The 17468-nt window shown below is 42.7% G+C and overlaps 1 protein-coding gene across 3 annotated transcripts in view; it reads right to left on the bottom strand.

The window, feature by feature from the left end:
• Nucleotides 1-17468, bottom strand: part of LOC122550233 (triple functional domain protein) — a 581330-nt gene that overhangs the window by 269963 nt on the left and 293899 nt on the right. For all 3 annotated transcript variants that reach the window (XM_087987024.1, XM_087987025.1, XM_087987026.1), the window contains exons 13-15: nucleotides 11111-11285; nucleotides 4192-4387; nucleotides 2103-2269 (exon numbers count right to left, since the gene is read on the bottom strand). In XM_087987024.1, coding sequence (XP_087843150.1) covers nucleotides 2103-2269; nucleotides 4192-4387; nucleotides 11111-11285 — 538 coding nt within the window. The remainder of the gene's footprint in view (nucleotides 1-2102; nucleotides 2270-4191; nucleotides 4388-11110; nucleotides 11286-17468) is intronic.

Below are 17468 nucleotides of genomic sequence, written 5' to 3'. Positions count from 1 at the left end.
CTCAGAAATTGTCAGCTGTAGTGTGGCTGGGAAGTTGGGTCTATGTAAATGTTTAAATGCTGCAGTTTGGTCTGGCTAACATAGGGCAACACAGTCCCAGAAATAGGTCAGTTTAGCTGAAAGATACAACTAAGAATGCTGGACCTTACAGCGGCACGGTGGCACAGTGGTTAGCACTGCTGCCTCACAGCGCCTGAGACCCGAGTTCAATTCCCGCCTCAGGCGACTGACTGTGTGGAGTTTGCACGTTCTCCCCGTGTCTGCGTGGGTTTCCTCCGGGTGCTCCGGTTTCCTCCCACAGTCCAAAGATGTGCAGGGTCAGGTGAATTGGCCATGCCCGTAGTGTTAGGTAAGGGGTAAATGTAGGGGTATGGGTGGGTTTCGCTTCGGCGGGTCGGTGTGGACTTGTTGGGCCGAAGGGCCTGTTTCCACACTGTAATGTAATCTAATCTAATCTAATCTAATCATATATTGCAGATCTGGGATAATGAGCCTTTTCAGTGAAGGCTGTACATGAGGAACCTAGGTAGTATGCAACTGCTGTCAGCTTGGAAGCAGGCTAGCTCTTTGAAGAAACAGAGCCGAAATTTTTCATGAAGAAACCAGAGCTTTAAAGAATTTCTGTGACAAGCAGCGATAGCTGCATCAGGATGGGCTGCTGAGAACAGTAAGGGGACCTGTATAGGTTGTGTAAGTTCTTTAATACGCAATTTATGGTGTGATTGACCAGATTCCCTGTTCATTCTTATTTACCTCCTGTTAATTCTGGATGTTAGAGTGTAAGACAGAAAGTGTTGGCTGAACTAGAAGCTACATACATTAATACAGGATGCTGCTTGTGGCTGTCAGAAAGAACATGCACATTGCGCCTTTTAAAATTGAACAAAATAGGTAACAGCTGTTATCTAGTTCACTTTTCAGGGCAGTACCTTAACCAGAGTTAACTTGCCTGGTTTAAAATTTAAATAAAGCACAGCAATTAACTCTCAATCATCATTAAGTGTTGCATTCTGCATGGTACAATGGCAACAAATTTATGGTTCACTCACTAGCAAATCAGCACTCTGCTCGCATTCGGTATAAATGATTTTCATTCTTATTTCTGGTGAATTGCTCTGATGAATGCAAGGTAAAAAGCTTTGGCAAAATGTATCATTTTCAGCATATTCAAGAAAAAAAACATTACCGGTCCCTGATTAGATGTTAATAAAATTCTGAGTCTAATCAGGGATTGTAACAAAACTTGGATATGGTCTGAGAGTTGAATGTTCAAAGCTGTTCACAAATTTCAATTAAAGGAACAATCTTATTCAGGCCATTCAGATGTCTGCAGTGAAAAATGTGATGCACTCTAATTACAAACCTCACTACAACCTTGTCCAAAAATGGACAAAAGAGTTGAATTTTGCAATATTGAGGTAAATGGGAGTCAGGGAAACCTCTTCACTATTTGGATAATCCAGGATAAAGGAAGATGGCTGTGGGTCAATCAGCTCCATCTTAGTACATTACTCAAATAAGTCTTCAGCCCATCCTTTTACAAAATTCTTTAAAAATGTGAGCATCGCTGGCAAGACAAGCTTTTGTTGCCTCTGAGATGGTAGTGCTAAGCTGTCTCCTCAAACTATTGCAGTAGGTACACTTACAATGGTGTTAGGGAGTGAGTTCCAAGATAACACCCAGTAACAGAAAAGAAACGATGATACAGTTCCAGGTCAAGATTGTTTGTGACTTGGAAAGGAATTTACATGTAGTGATGGCTCCCATGTGTCTGCTACAGTTCACCAAAGAATAAAAAAGTCAAACAAAAACATAGAGCAATCCAAATTTTTCAATTTCTTGCATTGAGGGTTTTAGTGCTAATCAATAGAAAGGATCCTTTTCCCATTTATGCAGTATGCATTCTCAGGCCTGGTATAGTATGCGTAATGTGTAGAAAATCTAGCTTTAATCCATCCAAAGAGTACACCGATGAGGGAACTTCAGGGCAGCAGCAATAATCTATGATAATGTGAGATTTCCAGTTTCCCCATGTGTGAATTTTCATCAAAAATAAATTACAGTGATTTGTCATAATCAAGCAAAGCACCCTGAATGCTGACCTGTTTGACCTCAGCCTGTAGATGCCTCAGTTGCACACATTGTTCCAAGTGCCGGCGGTGCTGCTCTGCAGTGAGGTCCAATTCCTGCTGCTTCTCATGAAGAAATTCGAGCAGGTCCTGCACACGGGTTGCCATATCAACATCTCTGTCACAGGTTAACTCAACACCTAAAGGGTAACAGCAAAGACAGAACAAAATTGAATTGAAAACTTTATTCATTCCTAATTTTCTCTCCTAAAAGTGCTGACCTCTCACTCAGTTGCAGTACTAATCATTTATGTTTATAGATTATTATTTGATCAATGGCATGTGCACAGAGTCTAAAAACCTGAAAGATTTTTGTCAACATGGAAATGGAAGGTTTGAGTTATAAGGAGAGGCTGGATAGGGTGGGACTTACTTCACTACAGCATAAGAAATTGAGGAGAAGCCTTACAGAGGTTTATAAAATCATAACGGGTATAGATAAGGTGAATGACAGTTGTCTTTTCCTTAAGATTGGGGAGTTTAAAACTAGGGGGTATATTTTTAAGATAAAAGGAGAAAGTTTTAAAAATATGAGGGGCAACTTTTAACAAAAAAATACAGCAGGGTTAGAGTGTAGAATGAACTTCCAGAGGAAGTGGTGGATGCAGGTATAGTTACAATGTTTAAAAGACATACTCAATAGAAATGTTTGGAGGGACATGGGCCAAGGAAGGTGTAACTAGTTTAGTTTGGGATTATGGTCGGCATGGACAGGTTGGACCGAAGGGTCTGCTTATGTACTGTATGACTCTATGACCTCTGTAACAAGTGTTAACAGGTTCATCACAGCAACTATCCATAATGCAATGATTTTGTCAGGAAGCCGCACTACTTACTATCAATCTTGGAGATATTATAAAAAATTCAGGGCTAAGAAGTCAGTCTCTTATGGACCCGCATTTCTTAACACATCAGTGTTCACTGAAAATCCTATAAACTGCCCCATCATACAAAGTTTCCAATATGCTGAGCTATTGCATCTGGGAATGAGTTACACCAGTGATACATGCCAATTTACTACTCTCAACAATACAAACATTTTCTCCAGGAATACCTGAGGAATTGACATACTCGACCACTTTGCTATGCCTTTTAGTAGCCAGGTTAATATAGCAGGATTTCTTCAGGCCATTCTGACAGTGGGAAAGCACACAATAGAGTAAACTATGATAAATCTAAGAATTTATAACAAATTAAAATGGGCACTGCTGTTTTCTTTATTAAGTAGTAGATGAACAGTAAGCATGTACTGATTTAACAAGAACACCTAATTTGATCATGCCTGTAAAAGTCTGGAATTAAGAAATATTGTAGCACAGACATCATATCCAAAAGGCAGAGTTGACATGTGTTCTTCTTTCTGTCTACTTCTGAATCCACAGAATAGAAATTTATTTTAATCACAGATTTGACAAAAGGAGCAAGACCCAGAATGACTCCTTATCAGATGGATGATACAAACCTCAGCAAAATTATTAGAACTTCATTGCACTCTTTACATGCTGCTAAACTCTATTTTATATATTTTCATAGCAACTCTCAAAGGATAAGCTATGTTGTTATAAAAAAATCATTTGTCTTGCTTAATAGAGATTATTTATGGCAATTCCATGTATCATATTTAACACTTATTAAAATTAGTTACTAATCCATAAATAACTAAGAAGTTCAAAGCTCTCCTTTGGTTCTTCCAAAGCTGTAAAAATGAGCTTTGGTCAACTATCCAGTTGAAAACTTGTTGAAACTTTATTGCTGGAACAGCACAGCAGGTCAGGCAGCATCCAGGGAACAGGAGATTCGACGTTTCGGGCACAGGCCCTTCTTCAGGAATCGGCCTGTGCCCGAAACGTCGAATCTCCTGTTCCCTGGATGCTGCCTGACCTGCTGTGCTGTTCCAGCAATAAAGTTTCAACTTTGATCTCCAGCATCTGCAGACCTCACTTTCTCCTCCAGTTGAAAACTTGTATCAGGTGGGCACAATCAAGTACATTTTTTTCATTTTATATGCTTTATAGTTAAATAGTTCCAAGTTAAAAGTTGAAACACATTCACTGGAGCATACCTGAGGCCTGTACTTCATTCACATACTGAAGTAACTCCTGTCCCTGATGGATGACATCAAAAGTTAAATTATTCATGGTTAGAGCTTTATCTGCATGATGCTGCAACCTCTGTTCAGCAAGGGTCAAATCCTCAGTGTCAAAGTCATTCATTTGTTGAGACAGCTCATCATTCCAGGACTCGAGATCTGAAATGATCTGAAAGAAAAACATCATAACTGATACAAACTATGCCGAACAATGCTCACTTTAATGAAATCATCATTAGTCAGAAACAATTCCATGTGAACATCTTCAGTTTAGCATCAAAACATTATGATCAAACATACAACCAAGGAACAAGAGCGTGCTCAGCCCTTTGAGGCTCCTCCACCATTTACAAAGATCATAACTGATCTGATTTTGATCACAATTCTATATTCCTGGAAATCCTTGTTAACTTTTCAGCCCCTTGGTAATAGAGCATCTACCTGCCTTAAAAACATTTGAAGATTCAGTATCCACTGCCTGCTGAGGAAGGGAACTCCAAAGCCATTTTATGTGATGTTGTGTACACGAGTGTTACTGTCTGAACACTGTACGTCTGATATTCTGTGTGAGCATGTTACTGTCTGAACACAGTAGGTGTGTGATATTCTGTACATGCGTGTTACTGTCTGAACACTGTACGGTTGGATATTCTGTACGTGCGTGTTACTGTCTGAACACTGTACGTCTGATATTCTGTGTGAGCATGTTACTGTCTGAACACAGTAGGTGTGATATTCTGTACATGCGTGTTACTGTCTGAACACTGTACGGTTGGATATTCTGTACGTGCGTGTTACTGTCTGAACACTGTACGTCTGATATTCTGTGTGAGCATGTTACTGTCTGAACACAGTAGGTGTGATATTCTGTACATGCGTGTTACTGTCTGAACACTGTACGGTTGGATATTCTGTACGTGCGTGTTACTGTCTGAACACTGTAGAGTGTGATATTGTGTGTGCGCCTGTTACTGTCTGACTGTACAGTCTGATATTCTGTATGAGCGTGTTACTGTCTGAACACTGCACGGTGTCTAAACACTGTACAGTCAGATATTCTGTACGTGCCTGTTACTGTCAGAACACTGTACGGTCTGATATTCTGTACGAGCTTGTTACTGTCTGAACATGTACAGTCAGATATTCTGAACATGCGTGTTACTATCTAAACACTGTACAGGGTGATATTCTGTACATGCGTGTTACTGTCTGAACACTGTACGGTCTGATATTCGTACGCGCGTGTTACTGTCTGAACACTGTACAATCGGATATTCTGTACATGTGTGTTACTGTCTGAACACTATGGTCAGATGTTCTGTATGTGTGTTACTATCTGAACACCAGTGTGATATTCTGTACATGCGTGTTACTGTCTGAACACTGTACAATGTGGTATTCTGTACATGCCTGTTACTGTCTGAACACTGTACAATGTGATATTCTGTATGTGCCTGTTACTGTTTGAACACTGTAGTGTGATATTCAGAAAAGACAGAAACACTGTAATCCTACCTGCAGACAAAAGGCGCATGACCATCATCCTAAACAGAACAGTACATTGAAAAGGTGAACTCACTGTTCGCAGATACTGCCAGTTACCAGCAGGTGGCGATAGACCCGACCCCAAAGCTAGAAAACCATGTCACAGTCGCATTGAAGAAACTTCATAAATCAGGACAAATTAACAAGGCAGATATCCAAAAAAATGAAACCGGATGGATCCAAAACACCCCGCTTCTACGGACAACCGAAAGTACACAAACTAGGGGTCCCCCTCAAATCCATAGTCTCCCTATCTGGAACACCATCATACAGACTAGCTAAGTAACTCCATTGAAAACTGACATACCTAGTAGAACATCCATGCCACTCCATTCACTCCACCCAAGAATTCCTAAACACCCAGTACAACAAGATAGAAGAGGACGAAATAATAGTATCCTTTGACAAAAGAGCCCTATTCACATCAGTTAACATCGACCTGTCCAAAGAATCACTGACCGTACTACTAGGGGAACTAAGGACACAAACAATAGACAGCACCAACTCCTTGCCCCCCCAGCAAGAACAACATCCTCAAGCCTGTGTCTCACTACCCACTTCACCTTCAATGACAACTGAAAATCAACGGAACCCATGGGATCACCAATATTAGGTTTCTTAGCAGAAGCAATAATGCAGAGACTTGAACAACCCTTCCCATTATCCAACACAAACGTAGGGTCCGCTACGTGGACGACACCTTTGTCATCACAAAACGGAACAAATTAGAGGAAACCTACAACATCATCACCAATATCCTCATAAAATTCATAAAAGAGGAGAACAACAACAGACTCCCTTTCCTAGATGTCACAGTGCAAAGAATAGCTAATGGAGAACTTCAGACCAGCTTCTACAGGAAAGCAACACTCACAGACCAGATACTTAACTACAGAAGCAATCATCCATTACCCACAAACAGAGCTGCATCAGGGCATTATTTAAACAGGCCACAACATAATGCAGCATCTAGGACCTACGAGCAGCAGAAGAAAAATACCTATACAGTGCATTCAAGAAGAATGGGTACCCAATAAACACAGTCCGTCAATTCTTAAACAACAAACCTAAGGAAACAGACACAACACTCCTTACATCAAAAGCATCTCTGAAATGACTACTAGACTACCCTGACCCCTTAGCATCATGCTTGCCCACAAACCTACCAACACACTGAAACAGCAGGTGATGAACCTAAAGGATCCTATACAAACAACCTGCAAAACTACTGTCATCTACAAAGTACCATGCAAGGACTGTAACAAACACTGCACTGGACAGACAGACAGAAAACGAGCCACCAAAAGACATGACCCAATATCACTACATACTGTACATAAAGACAAAGAAGGACACCACTTTGACAGGGACAACACATCCATCCTGGGACAGGCTAAACAGAGACACGCATGGGAACTCCTAGAGGCTTGCCATTCAAACCGGAACTCTATCAATAAACACCTCGATTTGGACCACATTTACCAACCTCTGAGAAAAAGAACTGGAAATAATATCACCCACCTGAAGAGACCAAGACACAAATAGAAAGTGGGATATAATATCAGCGCTTCACCGGAGGCTCACTGATGATGTTACCTAGCGAGATCTGAAAACAAACCTTCCAGCTCAGCGAGCAAACTCACAACCTGAACCTGAACATGAGCTACAAATCTTCTCAAAAATCACAAGTTGGGTGATGCCCCCACGGGTAATGGTGGTATCCATGTCGACATTCTGACATGTCTTGCACTGGTTGCCATGACAGGATTGTATGGTGTCATGGTCGATGTTGTTCTGAAGCCTGGGCAGTTAGCTGTTTACAGTTTGGCAGTTGTTTAAAGGCAAGAAGTGGGGGCGTAGGGAAGGTCTTGGTGAGTTGCACATCCTCATCGATAATATGCTGCAGGCTGCGAATAACATGGCATTTCTCCGCTCCCGGGGAGTACTGGAAGACGAAGGGAACTGTACTGGTCGTATCACATGCCGGTTTCTGAGGAGATCATTACAGTGTCATGCTGCGGTATGTAGGAACTGGTGATTGATGAGTTGAGCATCGTATGCTGTTTTTATGAGGGTGTCCTTCAGCATGGAGACACTCTATCTCACCTACATTCATGCGCCCTCTCTCTCTCTCCATCTCTCTCCCCCACACACTTGCTTGAGCTCGCTCTCTCTGCCTCTCTCCCCTGCTGCGCGCGCTCTCTCTCCACCTTCCCCCCTACCCTCACACACACGTGCACGCAATTTCTCTCTCTACCTCGCTCCCCACACGCATGCGCTCTCTCTCTCGCCCCCCCCACACACAGACGCTCTCCTCCCCAACATGCGTGTGCTCTCTCTCGCTCCCCCCCACTACACACGCAAGCACGCTCTCTCTCGCTACACTCGCGAACACACACGCTCTCCCCCCTGCTCCCCCACCCAATACACGCACACATGCTGTCTTTCCACCTCACTCCCACAAACATGGGCACGCTCTTCTCCTCCCCCCCCCCACGCTCTCTCTCCACCTCACACCCCATAAGCGGGAATGCTCTCTCTATGCCTCTCTCACAAACACATACTCTCTCCCACACAGGCGGCTGCGCTCTATGCCTCGTTCCCACACAGACGCGCGCATGCAGACTCCCTCTGCCTCTCTCCCCTACATGTGCTACTCTTTCTCCCTCTCCGCCTCTCTCCCCCGCCTCGCGCATGGTCTCTCTGTCTCTCCTCTGCTCTGGGTGCACTCTCACTGTCCCCCACTCCCACTCGCGCTCTTACTGTCTCCCTCTCCCACGTGTGCTCTCCCTCTCTCTCTTTCTCCGTCTCCCACACACGTGATCTCTCCCCTTCTTACCCCTCTATCATGCACGCGTGCACACTCTTGCTTCCTCTCTCTCCCCATGTCCCTCATACCCACAGGTGCTCACTCTTTCCCCCTCTTGTCCAGGCGGGCGCACACTCTCTCCCCCTTTTGTCCAGGTGCGCACACTCTCTCCCCACTTGCCCAGGCGCGCACACTCTCTCCCCCTCTCTCGCGCACACTCTCTCCCCCTCTTGCCCACACGCGCACACACTCTCTCCCCTCTTGCCCACACGCGCACATTCTCTCTCCCGCTTGCCCATGTCTGCTCATCCTCTCCCCCTCTTGCACATGCACTCACTCTCTCTCATTTTTGACCACATGTGCACAGTCTCTGTCCTTCTTGTCCACATGCCCAAACTCTCCCTCCCTCTTGCCCACATGCTCCCTCTCTCCCTCCTGCCCACACACGCACGCTCTCTCCATCTTTCCTACATGCACATTCTCTCTTTCCCATATACACACACTCTCTTTCCCACATGTGCTCTCTCTCCCTCCCCTCCACACACACACTTAAGTAGATGAGGTGAATTTGCATTTGCAGATTTGTATTTGCAATCAAAAGGCACACAATCTGTAGGCAGTCAATCAATGCGACATTTTATAAATTCTTACTTTGGAAGTAGAACCAGTCTGACTCAAGGTTGGGATACAGACAGAATCTAACCTCACAACTTTCATGCATTGTCTGAGCTGAGATGTCACTTTTTTATATATTGATACAATCTTAAGTTGTCTTGAGGCTGTGACTTGAAAGTAGTTCTGGGATTTACATATTATTCAATTGAGACTACATCCTCATTCTAAGTGATTAAAGACTTAACAACAATCTAGGTTTGTTCAATACATTGAATCAGTTATATAACACTTTGATCTTTTACTATAAATTGTGTGTCCTATGATCCTGCCCCACTAGTTACCTGACGAAGGAGCAGTGCTCCAAAAGCTTGTACTTTCAAATAAACCTGTTGGATTATAACCTGGTGTTGTGTGATTTTTAACTCAATTCTTTTTAAGCATTATTTTGTTTCAAAGTTGAAACTTAAAATATTTTCTAATGAGCATAAACTGGGGAAAAAAACACAAAAATGAATCCAATGTGAGGGCATTCAACATTTCATTGTAGGACGACAGTGATATATTGTCACACTAGTTGCCACCATCATGATTCGGAAAAGATGGCAGCGGAGTAGGAGGTTCTACCTGTTTTCTTCTTTTCTCTTCCTCCTAGTGCTTTCTTTCTCTTCTCCTTCGGCTTCTTTCCCTTCAACTCCCGGCCACTGTGACGATTCTCGCCTCTGGCAATGACTCCCAGGCTGAGACAACATCCTCCTGGCCTGACACAGTGGCCTCCTGGTGTCATGTGGTATTCTCCTGAGCTGGTGCACAGCTTCCTGACATTGGCGCAACCACCTCCAAGCATGGCACAGCGACCTCCTGATCTGCACAGCTGCCTCCTGGCGTAGCAACCTTCCAGCCTTCTTCTGTCCAGGCTTCCCAACATGGCAAACTCTCAGTCTGGTGTAGGGGCCTCCCAGTGTGGTGTGTCACTGGCACAGTGTGGAGCCAGGGCCTGGTGCAAATTGGAAGCTAGATGCCAGCTTTATCTGTTGTACTGGACTTTTATTTCTGTAATGTTGGACATTTCATTTCTGTATTGTCTAAAGTCTTGTAACTAAAGAAACTATGCTTAGGTACTTTTGTATCAAAAATTAGCGCTGCAATTGGCAACGTATAAACTTTTCACTCTGCTTATTTACTATGTATGACAAAAAAGGCTCTTCTATTCTATTCTATTATCAGAACATTCTAGTATTACAACTGTCATTAGTCATTGCAACAAGTGAAAATGTATAAGACAGATTCAATGTATTTCAGCATAAGACTGCCAAGTTAATTAAATATTCAGGACTAACTGCCTTGCAATAAAATTGGTTCAAATTAAAACAAGTATTTGAGGTAATGATGACTGTGACTGTAATCTTATTGATCATTAATCATTCAAAGAGCTTGCCCTCTTTCCAGTCAAGATGGTGGCAGAATAGGATACTCCAACCAGAGCTCCTCCACTCCTCCTGTTTAATTCCTGTGGCCTGGAGGCCCGAGTGTTGTTGGGACAGTCAGTGGGCTTGAGGTCTGAGTGACATCAGGACGGTCAGTGGGCTGGAGGCCTGAGTGGAGCTTGGAAGGACAGTGGTTTGGAGGCCATATAGGGTGACACTGTAAATTTTTTACTGTTCTCATGTACTTCTGTACGTGAGCACATGTGACCATAAAGGATATTCTATTCTATTGATGTGATAAATAATGACAATTGTGCAAACTGCCTGTGATAGCCAAAATCTCTCAATGACACACTCACACATGGGCGTGTCAATGCCCTGTTGTCTTGGTGATGCCACGTAAAGCGGAGTAAGTGCTTGAAAAGGAAAAAGGGAAAAACAAAGAAATAAAAGCATGGAAATAATTACTCTGCGAGTTAGATCTCTATTTGACACCTACATCTATCGCATCCCGTTCAAATACTCGGAGTTGAAGGAAGAGGTCCAGTTTGATCTTGCGCTCTTGAAAAAGATCTTCCATCTGAGCCTGAGCTTCATCCAGCTGCTGAAGAACACTCTCTATATGATTAATGGAGCTGTTGTGTGGAGTCTTGTTGCTTGAAATGGCAGAATCCCTAACAAGAAAATGACAGTAGGGTACTTACAGTAGACAGTATTACAACATCTGAACTCCTGATATGTTTTGCAAACAAAAATCTTTACATCATTTAAAGTCATTACTTTGATGTCAATTAGCTTGTTGAATATTCCACATGACATCCAATTGCATTATCAATAAGTAAAAAGAATATTCACGTTTCAAATGAGAAATGCACTGAAACCTGTAAAGAAAATAATGCTTGTTAATGAGAAGTGAATGCCTCCTGGCAGATCCACAGTTATAAGATGGTACCACTTGGAAATGGTGACTTTTCTCACTATATAATGCATTAGAAATACATGAGTACAACACACTAGTCAGAGGAAGATCAGTACCTGTATGTAAAAATACACACTTTAACAAGTGGCTCAGTGGTTAGCACTGTTACCCCACAGCGCAAGGGACCCAGGTTCGATTCCAGCCTCGGGCGACTGTCTGAGTGGAGTTTGCACATTCTCCCCATGTCTGCGTGAGTTTCCTCCAGGTGCTACAGTTTCCTCCCACAATCCAAAGATGTGCAGGTCAGGTGAATTGGCCATGCTAAATTGCCCATAGTGTTAGATGCATTAGTCAGGGGTAAATATAGCGTAGGGGAATGGGTCTGGGTGGGTTACTCTTCAGAGGGTCGGTGTGGACTTGTTGGGCCAAAGGGCCTGTTTCCATACTGTAGGGAATCTAATCTAATCTAATAACATCTTGAGCTGAGAATGATGTTTATGTAATAGAAAGAAATAATTCTCTCACAAATTTGAATTAACAGGCCAACTTAAACAAATGTGCACTGGTAGTGGGAGCCTTATCCATCAGGATCACACCTTGAAATACCATGAGGAACACACTTACAACTTACTTGGCAATGTGCAAGCAGCATTTCTGATTTTATCATAAACCATAGTGCTCTGAACAGAATCAGCTCTGAACTCTCACTAAGATCTGTCACAGAAACTCTCATATTCCAATCATTTAACTAAAGTAACTGAATAACTTTCCATCCAGAAAACATTTGGATTAAAGACAAATATGAAACATAAACGTGCATTAGTGGGAGGTGTAGAGTATTTCTTAAATGGTGGAAAGATTAGGAAATGTCCTTGTTCAGAAGGCACTGAAAGCTAAAATACAGTACAGCAAGCAATCAGGAAGGTAAAACTTATCTTTGTCGCAAGAGGATTTGAGTATTACAGCAAAGATGCCTTGCTTCAATTGTATAGAAGCTCAGTACGATTGTACCTGAGCACGGTTTGCAGTTTTGGTCCTCCTTACTAAAGCAAGATTGTACTTGCCATACAGGGAGTGCAACAGAAATTCAGACAAATAATTCCCAGGATGACAGTATAGCACCAAGTGAAGAGATTGAGTACATTTGTCCTGTAGTCTCTAGCACTTAGAAGAGTACGCAGTGATCTCATATGCTAGACATAGAAGATGCAGAAAGGGTGTGTGTGGGTGGTGTGTGCGCGCGCGTGTGAGTGTGTGTGTGTCTGGTGGGGGGGGTGAAATGGTGGTCTAGGACCAAGGACACAGTCTAAGAATCAGTGGCAAGCCAATCAGGTGACACATCAGGAATAATGTCTTAGGAATTCTCTGCCCAAGAGGGCTGACATTGAATATATTCAAGACAAATCAGGTCATTCAGCCCCTTAAGCTTACTCAACTATTCTAGGCTATGACTTCTAGGGATAAAGGGATAGTGTGGGAAAACGGTAAAACGGTAATTTACACAGAAATACAATCTTTCTTAAGAACCATGTGAACATTCTCCAGGTTTAAAGAACTCGAAACTTCAGTTATAAGGACAGACTAAAGAAGTTGGGACTGTTTTCCTTGAAAGGAAGGTTAAGAAGAAATTTGATAGAGGTTTTCCAAATCATGAGTGGCTGGATAGAGCAGATAGGACAAAATTGTTCTTGTCTGTTAAGAAACAAGACCAAGCAAGGGTGATGTAAGAAAAAAACCTTTTTCACACAGTGGGTAGTTAGAGTATCGAATGCATTGCCTGGAAATTTGGTGGTGGCAGCTTCATTTGAGGCACTCATGATTATTTGCATAGAAATGACAATAGATGGGTATGGGGAAAAAGCAGGAGACTGCACCAGGTAGGACATTCATCTACGATGGGCCAAATGGCCTCCCTCCTGCGTTGTAACAATTCTGTGATTCTGAGCTTCACACACAAGTTACTTAGTGTCTTTAATAGGCTGTATCCAGTGTTTACCCTAGTGCACTAACAAAAGAAACTTTCAATTTTCCTTAATTTTACTTGACAATATTATTAAGGATATTATGATATATTATTATTAAACTGGACATAGTTCAGAAGAGATTTGCCAAATGTTGCTGGGAATGGAGTGTTTGAGTTATCAGGAGAGGCTGGATAGATTGGGACTTTTTTCCACTGGAGTTTAGGAGGTTGAGGGGTGACCTTACTTAGGTCTATAAAATAATGAGAGGTATAGATAAGGTGAATGGCAAATGTCATTTCCCTTGGGTAGGAGATATTTTAAGGTGCAAGATTTTACAAATACATGGATAGGGTCAATTTGTTTTTAAAACGTAGAGTGGTTTGTGTGTGGAATGAATTTTCAGAGGAAATGGTGGATGCTAGTACAGTTACAACATTTAAAAGACTTTGAGATAAATACACGAATAAGGAGGGATATGGGCCGAGTTTAGTTTGGGGTTATGGACTGAAGGGTCTGTTTCCATGCTGTACGATTCTACATATGTTTTTCTTTGCTTTCCTAATGTCCACTTTTGATTTCAAACCTACATTTGCTGCACTTCTCTGGATTTTCTGCAGTCTGGACCCCGGGGTCATCTTTTCCTATGAACTCTTTGTCATTCAGAAGGCAAATCCCATCCTTTGTTACTCCCATCCTTTTTCTTTGAGGGAACATACTTGCTTTGAATCCTCACCATCTCCTTCTTTGAATGCTTCCAACCGATTCAGCACAGATTTGCCTTCAAGGAACTGCTCACAATACACTTTAGCAAAATCACCAATCAATAAAATCAGCTTTTATCTAGTTAACAACTTTACTCCTGATCTTTGGCCATATGTGCCAGACAATGACCATCTCCATCATGAACAAATCTAACTATTTAGAGTCATAGTCATAGAGATGGACAGCATGGAAACAGACCCTTCGGTCCAACCCATCCAAGCAAACCAGATATCCCAACCCAATCTAGTCCCACCTGCCAGCACCTGGGCCCATATCCCTCCAAACCCTTCCTATTCATATACACATCCAAATGCCTCTTAAATGTTGCAATTGTACTGGCCTCCACCACATCCTCTGGCAGCTCATTCCATACACGTACCACCCTCTGCGTGGAAAAGTTGCCTCTTAGGTCTCTTTCATATCTTTCCCCTCTCACCTTAAACCTTTGCCCTCTAGTTCTGGACTCCTCAACCCCAGGGAAAAGACTTTGCCTGTTTATCCTATCCATGCCCTTCATAATTTTGTAAACCTCTACACGGTCACCCCTCAGCCTCCAACGCTCCAGGGAAAACAGCCCCAGACTGTTCAGCCTCTCCCTGTAGCTCAGATCCTCCAACCCTGGCAACATCCTTGGAAATCTTTTCTGAACCCTTTCAAGTTTCACAACATCTTACCAATAGGAAGGAGACCAGAATTGCACGCAATATTCCAACAGTGGCCTAACCAATGTCCTGTACAGCTGCAACATGACCTCCCAACTCCTGTACTCAATACTCTGACCAATAAAGGAAAGCATGCCAAACGCTTTCTTCACTATCCTATCTACCTATGACTCCACTTTCAAGGAGCTATGAACCTGAACTCCAAGGTCTGTTTGTTCAGCAACACTCCCTAGGACCTTACCATTAAGTGTATAAGTCCTGCTAAGATTTGCTTTCCCAAAATGCAGCACCTCGCATTTATCTGAATTAAACTCCATCTGCCACTTCTCAGCCTATTGGCCCATCTGGTCAAGATCCTGTTGTAATCTGAGGTAACCCTCTTCGCTGTCCACTACACCTTCAATTTTGGTGTCATCTGCAAACTTACTAACTGTACCTCTTATGCTCGCATCCAAATCATTTATGTAAATGACAAAAAGTAGAGGACCCAGCACTTCACTGGTCACAGGCCTCCAGTCTGAAAAACAACCCTTCACCACCACTCTCTGTCTTCTATCTTTGAGCCAGTTCTGTATCCAAATGGCTAGTTCTCCCTGTATTCCATGAGATCTAAGCTTGCTAATCAGTCTCCCACGGAGAACCTTGTCGAACGCCTTACTGAAGTCCATATAGATCACATCTACTGCTCTGCCCTCATCAATCTTCTTTGTTACTTCATCAAAAAACTCAATCAAGTTTGTGGGACATGATTTCCCACGCACAAAGCCACGTTGACTATCCCGAATCAGTCCTTGCCTTTCCAAATACATGTACATCCTGTCCCTCGGATTGCCTTCAATAACTTGCCCACCACCGAGGTCAGGCTCACTGGTCTATAGTTCCCTGGCTTGTCCTTACCACCCTTCTTAAACAGTGGCACCACATTTGCCAGCCTCCAATTCACCTGTGACTATCGATGATACAAATATCTCAGCAAGAGGCCCAGCAATCACCTCTCTAGCTTCCCACAAAGGTCTCGGGTACACCTGATCAGGTCCTGGGGATTTATTCACCTTTAACCGTTTCCAGACATCCAGCACTTCCTCCTCTGTAATCGGGACATTTTGCAAGATGTCACCATCTATTTCCCTACAGTCTATATCTTCCATATCCTTTTCCACAGTAAATACTGATGCAAAATATTTATTTAGTATCTCTCCCATTTTCTGTGGCTCCACACAAAGGCCGCCTTGCTTATCTTTGAGGGGCCCTATTCTCTCCCTAGTTACCCTTTTGTCCTTAATATATTTGTAAAAACCCTTTGGATTCTCCTTAATTCTATTTGCCAAAGCTACCTCATGTCCCCGTTTTGTCCTCCTAATTTCCCTCTTAAGTATACTCCTACTTTCTTTATACTCTTCGATCTATCCTGTCTGTACCTGACATATGCTTCCTTCTTTTTCTTAACCAAACTCTCAATTTCTTTAGTCATCCAGCATTCCCTATACCTACCAGCCTTCCCTTTCACCCTGACAGGAATATACTTTCTCTGGATTCTTGCTATCTCATTTCTGAAGGCTTCCCATTTTCCAGCCGTCCCTTAACCTGCGAACATCTGCCTCCAATCAACTTTAGAAAGTTCTTGCCTAATACCGTCAAAATTGGCCTTTCTCCAATTTAGAACTTCAACTTTTCCATCACTATTTTAAAACGAATAGAATTATGGTCGCTGGCCTCAAAGTGCTCCCCCACTGACACCTCAGTCACCTGCCCTGCCTTATTTCCCAAGAGTGGGTCAAGTTTTGCACCTTCTCTAGTAGGTACATCCACATACTGAATCAGAAAATTGGCTTGTACACACTTAAGAAATTCCTCTCCATCTAAACCTTTAACGCTATGGCAGTCCCAGTCGATGTTTAGAAAGTTAAAATCCCCTACCATAACCACCATATTATTTTTACAGATAGCTGAGATCTCCTTACAAGTTTGTTTCTCAATTTCCCTCTGACTACTGGGGGGTCTATAATACAATCCCAATAAGATGATCATCCCTTTCTTATTTCTCAGTTCCACCCAAATAACTTCCCTCGATGTATTTCCAGGAATATCCTCCCTTAGCACAGCTGTAATGCTATCCCTTCTCAAAAATGCCACTCCCCCTCCTCTTTTGCCTCCATTTCTATCCTTCCTGTAGCATTTGTATCCTGGAACATTCAGCTGCCAGTCCTGCCCATCCCTGAGCCATGTTTCTGTAATTGCTATGATATCCCAGTCCCATGTTCCTAACCATGCCCTGAGTTCATCTGCCTTCCCTGTTAGGCCCCTTGCATTGAAATAAATGCAGTTTAATTTATTTATCCTACCTTGTCCCTACCTGCCTTGACTGTTTGACTCACTTCTGTTCTCAGCTGTACCCATCTCAGATCGATCTCTTTCCTCACTATCTCCCTGGGTCCCACCCCCCTACCTTACTAGTTTAAATCCTCCCAAGCAGTTCTAGCAAATTTCCCTACCAATATATTAGTCCCCTTCCAATTTAGGTGCAATCCATCCTTCTTGTACAGGTCACTT

Source organism: Chiloscyllium plagiosum, unplaced genomic scaffold, assembly GCF_037043375.1.
Source record: "Chiloscyllium plagiosum isolate Xiang-an unplaced genomic scaffold, Cpla_swu_hap1 HiC_scaffold_5, whole genome shotgun sequence".
NCBI lineage: Eukaryota > Metazoa > Chordata > Chondrichthyes > Orectolobiformes > Hemiscylliidae > Chiloscyllium > Chiloscyllium plagiosum.
The sequence above is the reverse complement of the archived record's forward strand: the minus strand, read 5'-3'. Positions and strand labels throughout refer to the sequence as shown.